Raw genomic sequence first — 17,741 nt, 5'->3', positions numbered from 1 at the left:
AGTGGAAAGGATGTGTAGTGGGAAGGCAAGGGTAAAAGTATGAACAGGGAGGAGGTTATTGCTTTTGTTGAGTTGAAAGTTGATAGTGGCCTGTACTTGGCTGGGGGTGTACAAATGTTAAAAATAGATTGATTTTGGATACATTTTGAATATACTACTGGTAGAAATTATGGTTGTATTGGAAGTTAGGGGTGAGGGAAAGGGAGGGCTGAAGGATGACTCTTACGTTTCCATCTTGAATAGCTTAACAGATGGTGATACCATTTGCTGAAATGGGCTAGAATGGAGGAGCAGCACATTTAGTGGGAAAAAGCAATATTTCTCCATTAGACATATTAAAATATGAATTTCCTTTTCTACATCCTAAAGACACAATACATTCTCAAGCTCCCTGCTGTCATATATGCTGTTAGTCTGGCATAGAATGTTTTTTCACCTATCTACCAAGTTTCTCCTCATCCTTCAAGGTTCAGCTGAAGTATACTCTCTTTGTTATTCCTCCTGATCCCTCCCAGTTATCTGGTTCTTCCATCTGCTTTCAGAGCACTTTACTTATAACTGTCTTCTGCACTGGAAAATGAGCTTGAACAGTTTATCCCTGTATCCTTAGTGTCTAACATAATGTCTGAATTTTATTTTTTAATTGTAACATGAGACTGGATGTAGGTATGGACAAGACGGCTGACTAGGTAGACCCTGAACTCACCTCCTCCCATGGGCACAATGAAACTGCAACTATTCAAAGAGCAACTATCCATGACAGCAACCTGAAGACTAGCAGAAATGACATGCTACAGCTAAAGATATAAATAAGGAATCACAAGATGAGTAGGAGAGACAGAGCTTCCGTATAGTTGAGACCCATATTCCCTGGTATATGACCACAAAGGGAGAATAATCCCAATTGCACTGGTTCTTCCCACATTGGGCTCTCCAGCCGTGTGGTCCTGCACCAGTAAGATGAGCCTCCAGAACATTTGACATTGAAGGCCAATGGGGCTTTTTGGAGAGACAGAAGACTGTGGGAAACAGAGACTCCACCCTTAAAAGGCACACACAAAATTTAACATGCTCTGAGACTCAGAGCAGAATCAGTAATTTAAAAGAAACCTGGGTCAGACCTGCTTACTGATTTTGGAGAACCTCCTGGAGAGGCAGGAGGCAATTGAAACTCACCCTGGGGACACAGACACTGGCAGTAGCCATTTGTGGGAGCTCATCCCACCAAGAGTACACTGGTGCTGGTAAGCACCATTGTTGCTTATTAGTGCTGGAACCTGGCCCCACCCATCAGCCATTTGGCACCAGTTCTGGGATGCTCCATGTCAGTCAGCTAGCAGAGGAGGGACACAGCCCTACTCACCAGCAGGCCAGCTTCTGTAGGACCCCCCACCCCGAGACCCAAGCCCTCCCGGGATTGGACCCGCCCACCAGAGGACCCAGGAACCAACCCCACCCACTAGTGGATCGTTACTAACCCTGGAACCCAGCATCGCCCACCAGGGCATGGGCAAGAGCCCCAGGATCCCCTGAGCCTAGTTCCTACCCACCCTTGTACTGACAACATCTCTGGGACCACCAAGGTCATGCAGCCAAAGATGCTGGGACCCAGCTCCACCCACCAGTGGGCTCTCATTAGCCCCAGGACTTCCTGGGCCCTGGCACCACCCACCAGTAGGACAACTTCAGATCCAGAAACTCTGGGTCCCATAGCCAGAGACCCTAAGACCTGGCTTTGCCATCCTGTTGGCTGGCACTAGCTCTGGCACCAGGCCTCACCCACCAGCAGGCAGACTCCAGCCCCAGGATCATCAAGGCCCTGTAGGCAGCTGTGTCAACACACAGTGTAAACACCAGCAGCCTGGCACCAGCCCCAGGATTCCCTTGTCTCTTGCCCTATCCACCTACCTATACCAACTCTAGGGTACCCAGGGTCCTGCAGAGACCCACCAGTGTGTTGGCATTAGCCCTGGGTCATCCTTGGCCCTGGAGCTGGACACCAGTGGGCCAACACCAGCTCTGGGAACCCGTGCCCCACAGCCAGGTACCCCAGGACCTAACTCTTCAAGTCAGTTGACACCCAGGACTAAGCTTCAGCTGCTTCTGTGTGAGCACCAGCCCTGGGACCACGGCAGCCTTGCATCCAGCTGTGGCAAGAACCAGCCTGTCCTCTAGCAGGCCAACACCACCCCAGGACGTCCTGGGGCCCCACCCAACAGCAGGTCGACACTTGCTCTGAGATCCCTGGCACCAGAGCCAGCCACCATGGGACCTGGCTATACGCACTGGTGGACCAGCACTAGCCCTGAGATCCCTCTGGGCTCAGTAGCCAGTCAACCTATGACATGGCCACAACCATCTGTGGCTTGGCACCAGGACCTGGAATCCCCTGACTGTGAAAGCAGCCATACCAGGACATGGTCTTGATCACCTGTGGCTCACAGCCTCTGCACAAGGCAGTGTCTGGCAGCCAACTGGACAGGGGTACAGTCCCACCTACCAGTGTCCTCACAGTAATCAGCCCACCACAACAGAAGGACCCACACAGCCCACATAGAGGGAACCCAGAAAGTATACTGTCTTTTCTCATTCAAGTTGTGATTTTACTGATTCTTGGTATGATGGAACTCTGAATCATATTAAAACAATCTATTTTAGGAGGCAGTAACCCTGTTTATGTTTAGCATAAGTCCTGGCATAACTTTGTGTTCCAATGGCAATGTAACTTTCAGAGACTTTGCTGTGCTCTTCAGTTTTGCTTGGTCTCTCTGGTGTCACTGAGGTTCCTGTTGACCTCTGCCAGAACCATTATTGTCTCTGGGTAGGAAAAGGGATTCTCCAGCTTACAGGCACAAAGAGTGCTTCTTGGGCTGCAGCTTACTATGTTGGGATTCTCCTTGCAGTTGCTTCCTAATGTCTAACTGGGGGAGGAGAGTCTCTGGTCAACAGAGATGAAGAGCAGCTTCCATTGTTACTTGATGTAAGCAAGGCTCCTCCCCAGTCCCTCGTTCCAGAGTCCCAGGCCCATCTGGGCTGTCCCTAGGACTCCTTTTTGACTTTGGGCTGCATTCTTCTAGGTTAGGTGTTAGGAAGATGATTTGTTGCTATGTTTCTCTATTCTTCTTCAGGCTGCCTTCCTCTTCTCTATCTTTTTGAGCCCTTCTATTGTTGTCTTTTTTAAATTATTTCCAAGGTTTATTTATCTCCAGAGAGAGGTGAACCTATGGCATCTCATCTAAACTGGAAGTCCAATTTATGTTTTTCAAACATCACTTTTCTGCATGGAGAATCAATTGTAGGAGGCTGGAGTGAATGTAAGGTTATAAGCAGGAGGCTACCACACAAATCCTGGTAACAGATGGTTGTGCTTTAGTCTGGGGTGGTAGCAATGAAGATAGAAACAGATGAATAAATTAAAGATATTTTGGAGGAAAAGCAAACAAGGCTTACTTTGCGATTTCTGACTTGAGCAATTGAATGGATGGAAGTGCCACTTAATTGTCAAAAACATCGCCTACATCCCCACAGGGAGAACACCCACTACAAAAATGCATACTTTTCTGTAATACATGGGCTTGAGCTTACATTCCCCAACCAGGAGCAGAGTTACACATTCAGAAAAAACGTATCCCCATCCCACCTACTTCTCCTTGTCTCAGATTCGTGACTGAGACCACCTTCCATTTGCATACAGATTACAATAATTGAGTAGAGTCCCCAGAGTGCACTGAGTTTTCAATAACCTTCACGTTAACAATACACCAACAGAGTTCTGCTGTTAAGTGCATTGATTATGCAATGGTTTAAATACTCTCATTTGATTTTATCACTAAAAATCCAAATCTTCTCCCTACTCCACACCCTGTTATGTTTCTGAGACTTCCAGTAAAGCTCTCCACAGAGCCATTGACCACAGTAAACCAAGATGAATGATGGGCTCTGGCCTGTGTTTTACCCTCCAACTTTCAACATTATTTAGCATCTGAACACCAGCTTTGTGGGTTTCTACAGTTAATCTGCAAAGTGTTGCTAACTAGGCAGACAGTTTTGCTGGAAAGACAGGAAAAGGAAAGTTGGATTCAATATGGGTAACAAATGATGGAGATTAGTGGAGTTTCCATGATATAGAAGGATGAAGCAGGTATTTGGAGTCGAATAGATGAGGGCTTGAATCCCTACTCAATTTTTAGCTGAATGACCTGGGGTAAAATCACTTACTCTCTATAATAATTTGTTTACTAAAAGGTAAAACAAAGTATCACCCTGATAGAACTAAGGGAAGTAAAATGCAATCAGGTATTAGATGCTTTGTAAAGTGTAAAGCACTATGCATTTCAGTTATTATTTTAACTGTCCCTGATGCCTCTTCCATTTTCCACTTGCCATGTAAAATGGTATTATGGATACTATAGTAAGAATGGGCCATCTTATCCCATCCCTAATCTGTGTCTTGTCTGTGCTCTCTGACCAAGGTTTTAGAGAGGCTTGAACTTGTAAGTGACAAAGGAATATTGCTTTAAATTACCAGAGGAAGGACTCTACCCTATAAAGAGGCCCCCAAAATTGCAAGTAGACCTCTCATACCCCCAACTACCAAAAGAGCCCATTAGATCTGTGCCCACCTCTCCTTGCCCAGTGTAAAGGTTTGAGCTTAGTTTCAGCCCTTTATTTCCCTCTGGCAACTTTTCTTTGCATTCAGAATACTTTTGGCACTTATGGGTCAAAAGATGGTACCTACCACTCTGATTCTGAGGCTTCCTCTTGGGCAGCTTCTTCACTTCCAAAACACAAACCTGCAGGGTCCACAAAGGATAGGCAGACCCATTCTATGACCAACACTAGTCACTCCCACCAGTCTCGCTGAGTGCTCTCTTTTTCAATAACAGTCACAACTTCCCAGAGGCCACAGAGACAATCAAATTCACCAAGTTCACTCTTATGGTGTTCTAACAAGCACTTTAATGTGTAGGATTTTCTGACTAAAACATGGAGAGGACACTCAACATTCCCTTCAGTGCAAATGCACCAAGAACTTGGAGTACTGCCTTCCTGAGGAGCTTTTGCCTCCAAAGGTTGTAGTTGCTCATGACAACAATATTCCATCTACCCACTTAACCAAAACAGTCCACTGCCAAGAAGAATCAAAATACAAGTTGGATCTTAAAATCCCACCCCACCCATTCCCCATCAAGACTATGTTCTTAGTCCTAGTTTAGATTTGGATTATCATCACAGCTCACTTAGCCTCAGTTCAAACTGAACTTGCCTAAGTCCTGGAAAGCAGTAGAAACCTAATCAGTGAACCTTACTCTTGGTATCTACTTTGTGAGAGGAGTCAGTTTTTAGAAATTTCCAGACCTTCCAAGTGTCAGTGGGTGATATAATATAGCTGTTGAAATTTGTGATATTAGATACTAGGGGACTCAGCCCCAGGTGCCCAAGTGGAGTAAAGAAACTAAAGAAAAAGAAAGCATATCATTTCCATGTAAATAAATTAGTGAAGAAATACTCTTTTGAGTTTGATTCCCTCCTCTGCCTCATTAAAACCCATTCCCCTTTGACAATGACAATGAGGTCAGCTGCTAGTCCATGACCTGCTGGGAGTGTGTCCCAGATGTGCAGTTCCAGGATCCAGCTGTTATTGCTTGAGAGACAGAAGCTTGAAGCTGTCATCCAGGATGGACCTCCTGTTGAGCCGTAGCTTTCTCTGCCGATGCTGGTACCACACCACACCACCAAGAGCCAGAGCAATGAGCAGGAGAGTGACACCCATGGCAATCAAGACAGAAGTCAGTATCTCGATATCCTTTACAGGGATCTGCATGCCCAGCATCCTCACATTGCTTTCTCCAATGTCTCTGGGAATTGCTACTGAAATGGAACAAGAGGCAAGTGGGAACCCTGCGATGGAGAATATTCTAAAATGTCTTATTTTATAGTCAACTCTGGGAGAGGAGAAATAAGGTCATCCAAATAGGACAGAGGAACTATCCTTAGCCCTCAAAAGATCAGCCAATGATGACAGATACGGAGGTTACAGAGAACCAGCGTAACAAAATGTCATAGCTGAGAAAATTATTAGGAAGCATTGAGGCACCAGTCCCCCCATGGAAAGAGTTAACACTCAGAGTGAGAAGGGCCTTGACATATTTCTTTAAATATATAAAAACCTGTGATGTAGAAAAAAAAAAAAGAATTGAATTTGGTTTGCGTGGTTCCAGAGGGTAGAACTGGGAGCAGTAAGTAGAAACTCCTGAGAAGCAGTTTGACTCAATTATCTAGCTTATCAATACTCACTTTGACCATTGGACCATGACAAGAGCCTGTCTCTGTGCTGTCTGGTCTCTCACATCTTTGCGTCATTATAACACTGATGTCACATTGATCTTTCTAGGTGAAATATCTAATTTTCTTAGTTCCTGGCATACAAACTTTTGATGATCTCCAATCAGCCTATGGAATAAAGCTCAGACTCAAGTCAGACATTGCAACTCTCACGATCAGGTTCTAACTTAGCCTACTCTTATTTACTATCTTCAGGGATAGCAACTCATTCTTTGTTCTACAGAATGGGTGAGCCTCTTCAGGCTTCCAAGACTTTCTCATGCTGCTCCCATTGCCTGAACACCCTTTCTTCTTCCTCACCATTCTATCCCTAGCTTAAACATTATATGTCTCAGCAAAGCTTTCTTCAATTCAGCTGTATAACTAACAATGGTCGTTTCTTTTGTGTGCCCAAAGTACCTGTACTGTTTGTACTCCCACAATTTACTTCCTTGGGCTAAGTGACCTAATCCACCCTCACTTCTGGATTTCAGTCTCCTCTTTTATAAAATGGGGATAATAACCATACTTAATTCAGTGGTTTATTGTGAGGCTTGAGTGAGTTGATATTTATAAAATATTTAACATAGCTCCTGGAAGACATCAAATGCACAATAATTGATCCGTTGTTATTATTGTTTCCCCACTTTAAAAAAATAACATAGTATCCAGCACTGCAATTATTGTCTCTGTGTCTCATTCCACTTTTAGACATGAATCTCTTGGAAAATAGTGACTATGTCTTACTTTTTTGGTGTCTCTGGCAGTTAGTATGTGTTTGATGAATGTATAACTGGATGAATCAATATTCTTACAGAACTGAGAGAAGATGAAATATAATGAGTTCAAATGGAAGCTGGGAAACATTCTGGTTTTGAGTTTACATTCTACCACTTACTTCCCTTGTGACCTTGGAAAAATCACTTTCCATCTCTCAGAAAATATCGGGCTTTAGTAGACCACCAGTTTTGAGGGGTTTTCCTCACTGTTTAACGTTTTTAACAAACAAGAGCTTATGAGGATGTATGTATGTATGTACACACTGATATGTAAAAATGCATATACAAATGTATGCACAAAATATGTATATATAAAAATATATGTGTGTATATATATATATGTATATATATATACAAATACATATACATATATGTATGTCACTCTGCTCTCTCTGCTTCACCTTACCTCTCCCTAATCCTCCAGGACATACCCTAGTCCCCTGGTTGACTGTTTATAAGATACTTAGATCATTAGGACCTTTCCAAACAGAGCTGAAAAACCTCCAGACTAAACTGAAAATCTCTAACATCTATTCTAGCCTCTCACAACTTTATGAATCTTTCTCAGTTCAGGTACAAATGAGGTAGAGAGTGAAAGCATTATTTGAACCCAGCCTGGATAGAACAAGAAGCTCTATTTTCTGGAAGTACAGAAATGGATGGTTCTAAAGTGTCAACTATTTAGTATTCTATAGATGAAAGATTAATTACCTGGTGCAGACTGAATGGCATTTGTCCTAGTTTCACACTGTCCTTGTGGGGAATTCATATCTGTACTATAGCACCTTCATTCACAACTCAGCAAGACCTTGAATTTTATTTCCCCTCATACATTAGTAAGAGGATAAGATAGCAGCCTTCACTGAGGATGAGGCAATTTTCCTCAACTCAGGAGGTTGGGCATGGGGGTCAGAGAGAATAAACCTGCTGAGGGAAGCTTAACTGGAAGCTTAACCTTAGATTCCTGGCTTCTGAAATCTTAAATAAATCTCAGGATGTTTTCTGCTAGTATTGAGGTCCACATTTCAGCCATATGAAACTCATCTTCTAGAGGCACTGAACTTTTCCCCAAATGCACAACATATATAACTACCCAATCTGTGTATCCTTCTCCCTACCTTTTCCAGTCTCTTCAGAGATGATGGTGGTAGTGCTTAAGTGTTCTGGAGGAAAAAGAGAAAAGAAGTTAGTCCTATTATTCTTCCTACTTATCCGCAGGCTTGTTGTAGGAGGTTAGCAATGGTTGGAGGACTCTCTGTGATATAGTAAGCAAAATGGAGGTGACTGGAATTAACTGTCTTGTGATCAAAGTCAGTATTGGTATGTGGATTTGATTTTGAGCAGTGACACAAAATATAAGCAAGAGCATAGTCTTAGGAGTCCAAAAGGTAAGTCACCCCTCTGCCAAAATTTACATATTTATTGACACTTTATCCTCATTATTGCTCTTTTTGCCACCTTTTCCCAGCCTTCCTTCAGGAAGCCCCTGTTCTTTGTCAAACCTGCATCCCTACATATTCAACCTTTTTAGAATACTTCTTCCTCTTCTTGCTTTAATGAGGCTGAGCTCTTTTCTGAGAACTATACTTCCTTTATATCTTCTCAATACTGTTTTGAGATTATTTATTATTCCTCCCCTTTTTGCAAAGATCCATCTCTTTTGAGGCTTATATTACTTGGCTAAAAAATCACAACCACTTCTTGTCACTGTTACCTAGCAGTTTTCATTCATGGAAGTCTTTGGTACGTGGCTCAGTCTTTCTTGTCTTCAATTCCCATCATAAGTGTCGACCTATCCAACACTTAAGCCTCACAGTTTTTAGACCTCTTAACTCTTAACAAATTTCAAATATACTCCAACTCTATCAACCACTCTTATGGTTACATTGGGCTAATTATGCAGACTTGCTCCATCTCATAAGTCTAAAATCTAACAACAGCCTCCTATTCTCTCCATGTTCTAATGCTATTTATTCTATTTCACCTGTTATTTTCTCCTCTCATGAAGACCTCTAGCTCCTGGACACTTCCATTTTTCTCACCTCACCAGTTTCATCCTGTTTTTTTCTTCCATTCCTGGCCAGGCTGGACTCCATTGTCTATCACTTCAACTACTAACTTACCAGGAATATTATAATCATTTGCTGAAACCCCAGTAACTATACTTTCATTGTATTTTTTTCTGGTATTATGATGAATGCTGGTGGAGAAACATCACACAATTGTAAAGATCAGTATTCTTTGGGTCCAACTTCAACTAAGTCCTCAGTGCTGCTTGGCAATAATTAATTTATTTCCCATCACTCAGAGTAACTTTTCCCCCACCACCCAGAGTGGTTATTTCATAACCACTTTGCCCACTCTTCTAAAGCCCCTTACACTACCATCTATCTTTCATTCTTAGTAGATGACTCTGTCTCCTCCATCACAGATGAAACACAGACCATCAGACAGAAATATCTACCTTTTTGTCAAGCCTCTCACCCAAACCTACACATTGGTCTTTTCTGTTTTCTTTCTTCTTTTAGTAGAAAAAAATGACCTTACCCCACTCTAATATTTTTTTGTAGCTCTGACTTTCATCCCCTGCTTCTTCCCTGGGAAGCCCTTTCCAACAATTAGTCTTTTATTCCCTATCTGTCTTCAACTCTTCCCTCTGGTTGGCCTGTTAGCTTATATGTGATTGGAACAATATCAAATTAGACCATAGTCTGTCAAACAAACAAAAGGTAAATAGGTAAAATTTATGGACTGGCTCATTATTATAGAGAGAGGTAAGTTATTCTTATTCATGGAAGTTCCTTGATGATATGTATTGATGCAGTCTCTTATCTATTAGATGGTCCATATTTGACATGACCCGTTACTACACATGGAGAAAATCTATTGCTTTGGATCTATAGCATCTTGATGATATATCAATTCACCACTAGAGTTTGATTCTAAGGACTGACAGGATACAACAAAGAATTATGTGTGCCTGTCTGGGTGGTAGGGAATAGTACCACAGTAGTAACTGGAAGACACATTCTAGCAGTATGTGTTACCAGAGAACAAAGTTTTCCAAAGATATAGGAAATCATAATGTACAATTATTCGTCTTCCTCCCTGGGGGTAAATAACAGAGTTGTATTTTCTACCCTGGTTTGCTAGCCCTGTTTAAATGTCTAAAGACATTTTCCCACTTTCTATTCCTGCTGACAGAATGTCAATGGCTGGGAATCCCAGAATACCTACCTCAATATAACCAGTTTTCAAAACAGCATGACTTAAAAAAAAAAAAAGAACAGGAGAAAAAATACCTCTCTGGATTCATGTGGGTCCCTAGAGTTTCTATTGAGCCTCTTGCAAGGGGGATAATGATGAGTACTGGATTCAGGTTAAGAGACTTAAGAAGTGAGACTCAATGCTTTGATGACCCAAGGACACAAAATTCAACACAGCCTACTCTTCTATGTTATTGGTGGTGAACAAAGATTTATTGGTAAAGAAAATACCCTGGCTATTACGTCTCCATATAACAAATACAAGGAAAAAGTTTTTTCCATCCTTGTTAGCATCTGTCTGGGATTAGTTGTAATTGAAGGCTAATATCTCTTTCCAGCCTTAGACAATCCCCACAAAACAAACTAATTAAGGGGTGACTGTTGGAATTATATTTTTTCCTTTTTATAAAAAAAGAACTCATTAATAAGATTCCTTTGAAATAGTTAATACCTCTAATAAACTCTAAAATAATAAATTTACATACAAATTAAATGTATTCAAAGGAAGCAAATCTACACTAAGCATCAATGCATACAGCCCAGCCAGGCTGAGTCAATTCATGTGAGCTCAACAAGTATCAAAGAAATTAGGAGGGGGCATGAGCAGGGGAGCAACAGGGAATGAGAAATATTGGTTGGGAGAACACTAGAAGGGGTCTGTTCTGTCTTCTTGGGATCAGAAGATGGATGCAAGTCACTTCTTGGATTATCTGGTTCTTACAGGCTAGATACAGTGCCAGAAGATATCCTAATTAGGCTTTACCTCTTTGGGACAAAACCATAAAGACAGTCTCCATGCCAGCATGGACATGGTCTGTAACATGACAGTGAAGCAGCCATGTCCCAGGGTTGCTGGTCACCATCTCCACAACCTCAAAGGTCCCTGGGAACAGATCCACCACGTCTGCCCGGTAACTCTCTCCACTCTGCAAGAGAGATTGTGGGTGAGAGAGAGAAAGTGAAGGGTAGAGATAGTCTCAGAACTTATAGGAATTAAAAGGCTTGGGTATCCACACCAGAGACATGGAATTTCAAGATTCACAGACCAGAGAACAGCTTAAAGATTCCATCTTATCCATCTCTTCTGTGAACCCACCCATACAAACTGACTCAACAGAGGAGACTCTCTCTCCTCCTACTTTTTCTTAAAGTGTCCCAAAGTAAAGTTCATTTAGTCTTTCATTAGGGGGATAAAAACTAGTATATCCATACATTTTAGCAGGCTTAAGCCTTGACCCCTAGGAAGGATCCACATATTTACTTTAGAAATGAAACTCAATTTAGTTTCTCCTCTATGCCACCACCTTTATCAGGACTTCTAAGTCTTTAAGTCCACATTAATGCCTACAACTCTGACCCCTTTTCCTAAGACAAAATTTCTTCTTCAAAACCCACATGTAGTCCCATGTAGGTCCTGAATTGAAGTTCAGGAATGGATTAAGGACTTTCAGAGATTGTGAGACACTACTCTGAAATTTCTTACTCAGGATGACTGCTTACGGGACCTCAAGTCCCTGACTGAGACCCAATTACATTTATTCCTTCAATCTCCTTATCACATAAATGAGCCATTCATTTCTTCTATATCATAGGGGAAAGCTAAGGCCTGGAGGGCAATGACTGACCTTGGGATACAAAGCCAAACTAGAATTCCCTGATCAATACTCCATGTACAAGACCTTTCTTCTTTTAACTGATTATTATCATGTTTCTTTTTATTCTCTTCTTTCTTAATGGATATCAAAGCACTCTGAGGGACTCAGCCTCTTTTCCAGCTCACCCGATAGAGAAAGCTTTCTGCATGGAAATGGACAGTGTGTAGGTCAATATCTTGTCCCATGGCCAGCATGTACCAAGCCACTCGTTCTCCTTGGTACATGGTAAGGCCCCTGAGGTTGGCATAGAGTTTTCCATTAATGGCTGTAAGAGAAGAAAACTATTTTATATCTCTCATTTTGACTTACCACTGCCACTACCCTAGAGCTAATCCCTATCATCTCTGATGATAGCAATACCCTCCTAAATTCTCTCATTTTTATTCCATTTGTCCCTCTCCAGTCTATCTTCCACATTGGTGTTACAAGAGTGGTCTTTCTAAATAACTAATATGATCATGTTATTCTGCTGCTTAAAATACTTTAATAGCTCCCTCCTGCCAAAAATATCAAGTCCATGACTCCTTAGCTCAGCCAACAAGGTCCTTCAAAATACAGCCCCAAACTACCTTCCCAAACTCATCTACCATTATCTAACATATTTATTTCAATTAAGGTGATTTTTTCACCATCCCCCCATATGGTCCCATATTCATGTTCTCTGTGTTCTTGCTTATGTTTCTGATCTTCCCTCCCAGAAATTTTCCCTACTTTTATCCATCTTTTCAAAGCCCAGTCATACCTTCACCTCTTCTAATAATACTTCCCTGATCTAGCGCCTCTCAGCACCTCTCATTGCCTGCATTCCTTTCCACAACTAAACTCCTCCAGTACTGTCTGTACCACCCTTTGGAACTCACTAGAAACTGCCTTATACATTTACCTATCTTTTAATTTGTGGAATTTTATATCCCCAACTAGGTTGTAGGTTTCTATTAGGCAGGACATAAATGTATATACTATATTCCTTGTATTCTTCAGAACACCCAGCAGACACCTGAGCCTACAATAAATGTTTAAAAAAATACCTGTCACATTCTTGGAATTTATAATGATATTAACACATGGGACTCATCATCTGCCTCTTCCCAGGCCACATCCTATGCTTTAAAAACAACAAACCACTCATCACCATGTTAATTCACACTGTCAAGACTATGCCCAGGATACACACCCCAACTTTTCATGTTCTCACAGAGGGAAGATGATTTATACTCTACATCCCAAGAGAGGAAATAATGGAAGGAACATTTATAGCCTATTTACTCTGGCCAAATTTTGTATTTGAGAGAAGGGACTAAATACGCTTAACTCAGTCTGACCATAGAAAGTGGTGCAGATGGATTTGTTATTCCATCATGGGGAAGATTTTATCCCTGTGAAGGAGGAGGGTATTGTTGTCCCTCTACGTCAATGACAGGATGAAAAATCTATCCATTGTTGGGGTAGTATTAGTAAGCCCATTTTGTTGCAGAACTAAATTCAGTTTGCAAATTAGCTTTCTCAGTAAGTTCACATTTGATCTTAAGCATCTCTGCCTCTTGCTCAATTGGTTCAGGAATCTGGAAGTGAGAGAAAGGGTATTATTTGTTTGCCCTCAGACACCAACATTATTTTTTTTCTCTAGTGTCAGCACTCAGAGAGTTTTCAACAAATATTTGATAGGTAGATAGATTGATACCTGAAGAGTTTGGATGAATAAACACGTAAACAAAAAGATGGAAATGAGCATTATCTAAACCCCTGCACTAGCAAGATCTGTGTCCTCTTTTCATTTTGGTTTTGGGCAATTTATTTCTCTGATTTGAAAGGAGCTAAAAAAATTCATTTTGTAAAGTTTGTGAATCACTGGATTCAATGTGAATCACTCATATTTCCATCAAGGGGAAATAGCTAGAATCTGTGTGACTATGAGATACTACTTTTGAGTTCCAGTAGAGTCACTATAAAAGCTGCAACTTATCCTCAAATCAAAGAAATACTACACTAGAAGAGATAGTGAGAAATCACTTCATACATTCTGCTGCACTTAAATTCTCCCTCTTCTTTGAGATTTTCTCTATTTTTTTTAAAGATACACAAATCTCTAGAACAAAGGAAGGCTTGAGTGCACAATTTACCTCCAAAATCCATTTGAGCATCAAGAAGCTCTTATTTGTATGTAATATAACCCAGTATGCTGCTCTCTGAATGTCTCTCTCCAATCCTTCCATCTGTAAATTGAACCTTTGTTTTAAAAATAGATTAAAAGATAAGCTGTCCTTCATTTGACTATATTAGGATATATTGAGAAAACAGATCTCAGATCCAGAGTGGTAAGGAAATAAGATAATATTGAGAAACTAAACTCAGAATTTTTAAGTAGAGAGGCCCTAATCAGCCAGTGCACCAGGTACATTGAGGGTCATAAATGTCCATCTTGCCTTCTCTAATATGTTAAAATGTGCTAGTGTCACCACAGCAACTTTACAGAGTCAGCTTCCTGCTTTCTGGGCACTTGAACTAACGTAGACCACATTACCTATTTTATGTATGAAATATATAATACTGTAGTAGGAGACATTTCTTTTAATTTGTCCCCATTCCACTTTCCTATCCTTTCAGAAAATATGCTCCCTTGGGTTGTGATGGGCCTATCAGATACCCCCATGCAGCCAGTAGGGACTTCTTTGGAAGAGGGTTAGGTTCTTTTCTACAGACCATGCATTTTATTGCTCTCCAAGAAAGTCTCATCCTGTAGGTTAACATGGCCTGGATCCTGGGGCCCATAAGTTTCCACATTCTCTTCCAGATACCAAGACTGGTTCTCATCAAAAATCAAGAATAACAAGGCAAATTCTCGGTCCATGTCATGCCGTCCTCCATTGGGCTCTAGGATGCCCTTTCGGCAGATAGCCAAGGGTCCCACCAGGCCACTGTACATGTCCTAAGGATAGGAGGAAGAGGGAGAGAGTGAACTAGATGGAGTTGTTTCTGGGTGGTAGTGCTCTACAGAGAGACAGGCTAACATCCAAGCCCATTGTGCCCTCAGCACTTCATCATAATGTCTTGTATTTATAAGTACCTCATCTATATTATCTGAATTCATCCTCACAACAATCTTGGGACATAGGAAAGATATGCTATCTCACTTATGATTTACCTCTGCTGGACTATTCGTTGATCTCCAAACTCACCAATCATTTTCACAACACAATGCCTTTTCTCAGGCTGTTTCTTCTTCCTGTAATGCCCCCCCACCACCATATCCCTATCTTTTATCATACTGCTATTCAGCTTTCAAGGCTCAATGTATGTCTACCTACCATTATGTTGCCTTCTCCAGTTTCCCCCTCATTCATCCTCTCCTCCAAGCAGAAGTAATCACTCTCTCATGGACCCCCACAGCAGTTTCTATTAAATGGTTTTATAGAGCTGCTAATACTATGCTATATTTAAATTTTATTCTGTGTATATATATATATATAGTTATATTTTATATATTTAATGTCAACGTTATGTTTATATTCATCTGTCTCCCACAACTAGATCATACTCTTTGAAAATGGGAACTGTATCTTACATTTGTATCATCCAAAGCACCAGGTAAAATGTAGTAGGCTCTCAATAAATGATAGCTGACATCTGCCTGTGGATGGGTGGCTACATAGATAAGCCCATTTTCCAGGAAACAGAGGCAGAATGACTTGCCTAAAGTCACTTCAAAAGCAAGACAGAACAAAATTTGGGCTAGAAACCCAATCTCTTGACAACAAATTCTAGGCTTCTTGAATGATAACATACTGCCTTATATTATCCAAGAAGAAGAAATAAGGAAGAAAATCTTCAGAACTAACATGTGATGCTACCTATTCCTTTCATCCCTCCTCCTAACTACTAGAATAAGCCCAGCATTTGAGGAATTTCACCTGAACCCTGGACTTTAGTGCTGGGCTTCTTACTACATCTGTTTAATAACTTCTTTTTACTAGGCAGCCTGCCCAATTCTGAGACAACTCCAGGAAGCCAATATTGTCTTTACCTTGATGGGATCCACTGCAGAATAATAGATCCAGGAAACACAAGTAGAATCATTGGGCCCAGGGCCAGATCTCTCTGGGATGTTCCACTGGTAAGTGAGAACCTCACCTAGAAGTGGTAACAGGAGTCTCCAGTTAGACCAGATCAGAAATTTCTCCCAGTTCCCGGGTATCCCTAAGAGGCTGTGGCAGGTGAGTCCCAGGACCTTTAAGATATTTCTCCATCATTTCCATATCATTCTTCATTTTATTTTTGTGACTTTATTCTTATCCCTCCTGGGACACCCTCAACATCTCTTCTACTGTCCCTATCTTTAAATATTCAGGTCCAATACTCTAGTAAGGCAGTTCTGCTACTATTCTCCCTGCTTATAATGACCTTCCTTCTTTGGCTCTGTTTTGGTCTCCCTATCCTGCTGCTGCCTCCTAAATGCAGCTGTTTCTTCAAGGCTCTGTCTCTAGTCCTCTTCTCCTCTTTTTCCATACTGTCTCCATGGAAGATTTAAGCCATCTTTCTGATGTCAATTAATCTGCGTGTATTGATGCCTCAAATACTTAGCCAGACTTTCCTTGTCATTAAGCTCCAATCCAAAATGGGCATAGAGAGAACGTACCTCAACATAATAAAGGCTATATATGACAAATCCACAGTAGGCATCACACTCAATGGTGAAAACCTAAAGCATTTCCTCTAAGATCAGGAACAAGACAAGGATGTCCACTCTCACCACTATTATTCATCATAGTTTTGGAAGTTCTAGCCATGGCAATCAGAGAATAAAAAGAAATAAAAGGAATACAAGTTGGAAAAGAAGAAGTAAAACTGTCACTCTTTGCAGATGACATGATACTATACATAGAGAATCCTAAAAATGCTACCAGAAAACTACTAGATCTAATCAATGAATTTGGGAAAGTTGCAGGATACAAAATTAATGCACAGAAATCTCTTGCATTCCTATACATTAATGATGAAAAATCTGAAAGAGAAATTAAGGAAACACTGCCATTTACCATTGCAACAAAAAGAATAAAATACCTAGGAATAAACCTACCTCAGGACACAAAAGAATTGTATGCAGAAAACTATAAGACACTGATGAAAGAAATTTAAGATGATAACAACAGATGGAGAGATATACCATGTTTTTTTTTGGAAGAGTCAATATTGTGCAAATGACTCTATTACCCAAAGCAATTTACAGGTTCAATGCAATCCCTATCAAATTACCAATGGCATTTTTTACAGAACTAGAACAAACAATCTTAAAATTTGTACTGAGACACAAAAGACCCCGAATAGCCAAAGCAGTCTTGAGGGAAAAAAACGGAGCTGGAGGAATCAGACTCCCTGACTTCAGACTATTTATTTGTTTGTTTGTTTGTTTGTTTGATGGGATTAACAGAAACAAACTACTTTATATAAAATAGATATGCAAAGAGGATATACTGTATAGTACAGGGAATTATAGCAATTATCTTAAAATATCTTATAATGGAGTGTAATCTGCAAAAATATTGAATCATGATGCTGTATAACTAAAATTAACATAATATTGTAAATCAACGACTGAACATTGGGGACAGAGTCAAGATGGCAGAATAGGAGGATGTGGAGTTTGCATCTCCTCACAAATACATCAAGAATACATTGGAACAATTCTCAGAGAGCACCTACTGAACACTAGTGGAGGACCT

The 17,741-nt window shown here is 40.9% G+C and overlaps 1 protein-coding gene across 1 annotated transcript in view; it reads right to left on the bottom strand.

Moving 5' to 3' along the window:
- Window positions 1-5,341: 5,341 nt before the first annotated feature.
- Window positions 5,342-17,741, bottom strand: part of HEPH (hephaestin) — a 95,719-nt gene continuing 83,319 nt past the window's right edge. Inside the window, exons 16-21 of the mRNA XM_079911679.1 lie at window positions 16,046-16,152; window positions 14,725-14,950; window positions 12,150-12,289; window positions 11,133-11,295; window positions 8,222-8,266; window positions 5,342-5,871 (exon numbers count right to left, since the gene is read on the bottom strand). Of these exons, the coding sequence (XP_079767805.1) occupies window positions 5,639-5,871; window positions 8,222-8,266; window positions 11,133-11,295; window positions 12,150-12,289; window positions 14,725-14,950; window positions 16,046-16,152 (914 nt within the window). The 3' untranslated portion in view covers window positions 5,342-5,638. The remainder of the gene's footprint in view (window positions 5,872-8,221; window positions 8,267-11,132; window positions 11,296-12,149; window positions 12,290-14,724; window positions 14,951-16,045; window positions 16,153-17,741) is intronic.

Source organism: Stenella coeruleoalba (genome assembly GCF_951394435.1).
Source record: "Stenella coeruleoalba genome assembly, chromosome: X".
Classification (NCBI taxonomy): domain Eukaryota; kingdom Metazoa; phylum Chordata; class Mammalia; order Artiodactyla; family Delphinidae; genus Stenella; species Stenella coeruleoalba.
This window is presented reverse-complemented; position numbering and strand designations above follow the sequence as displayed.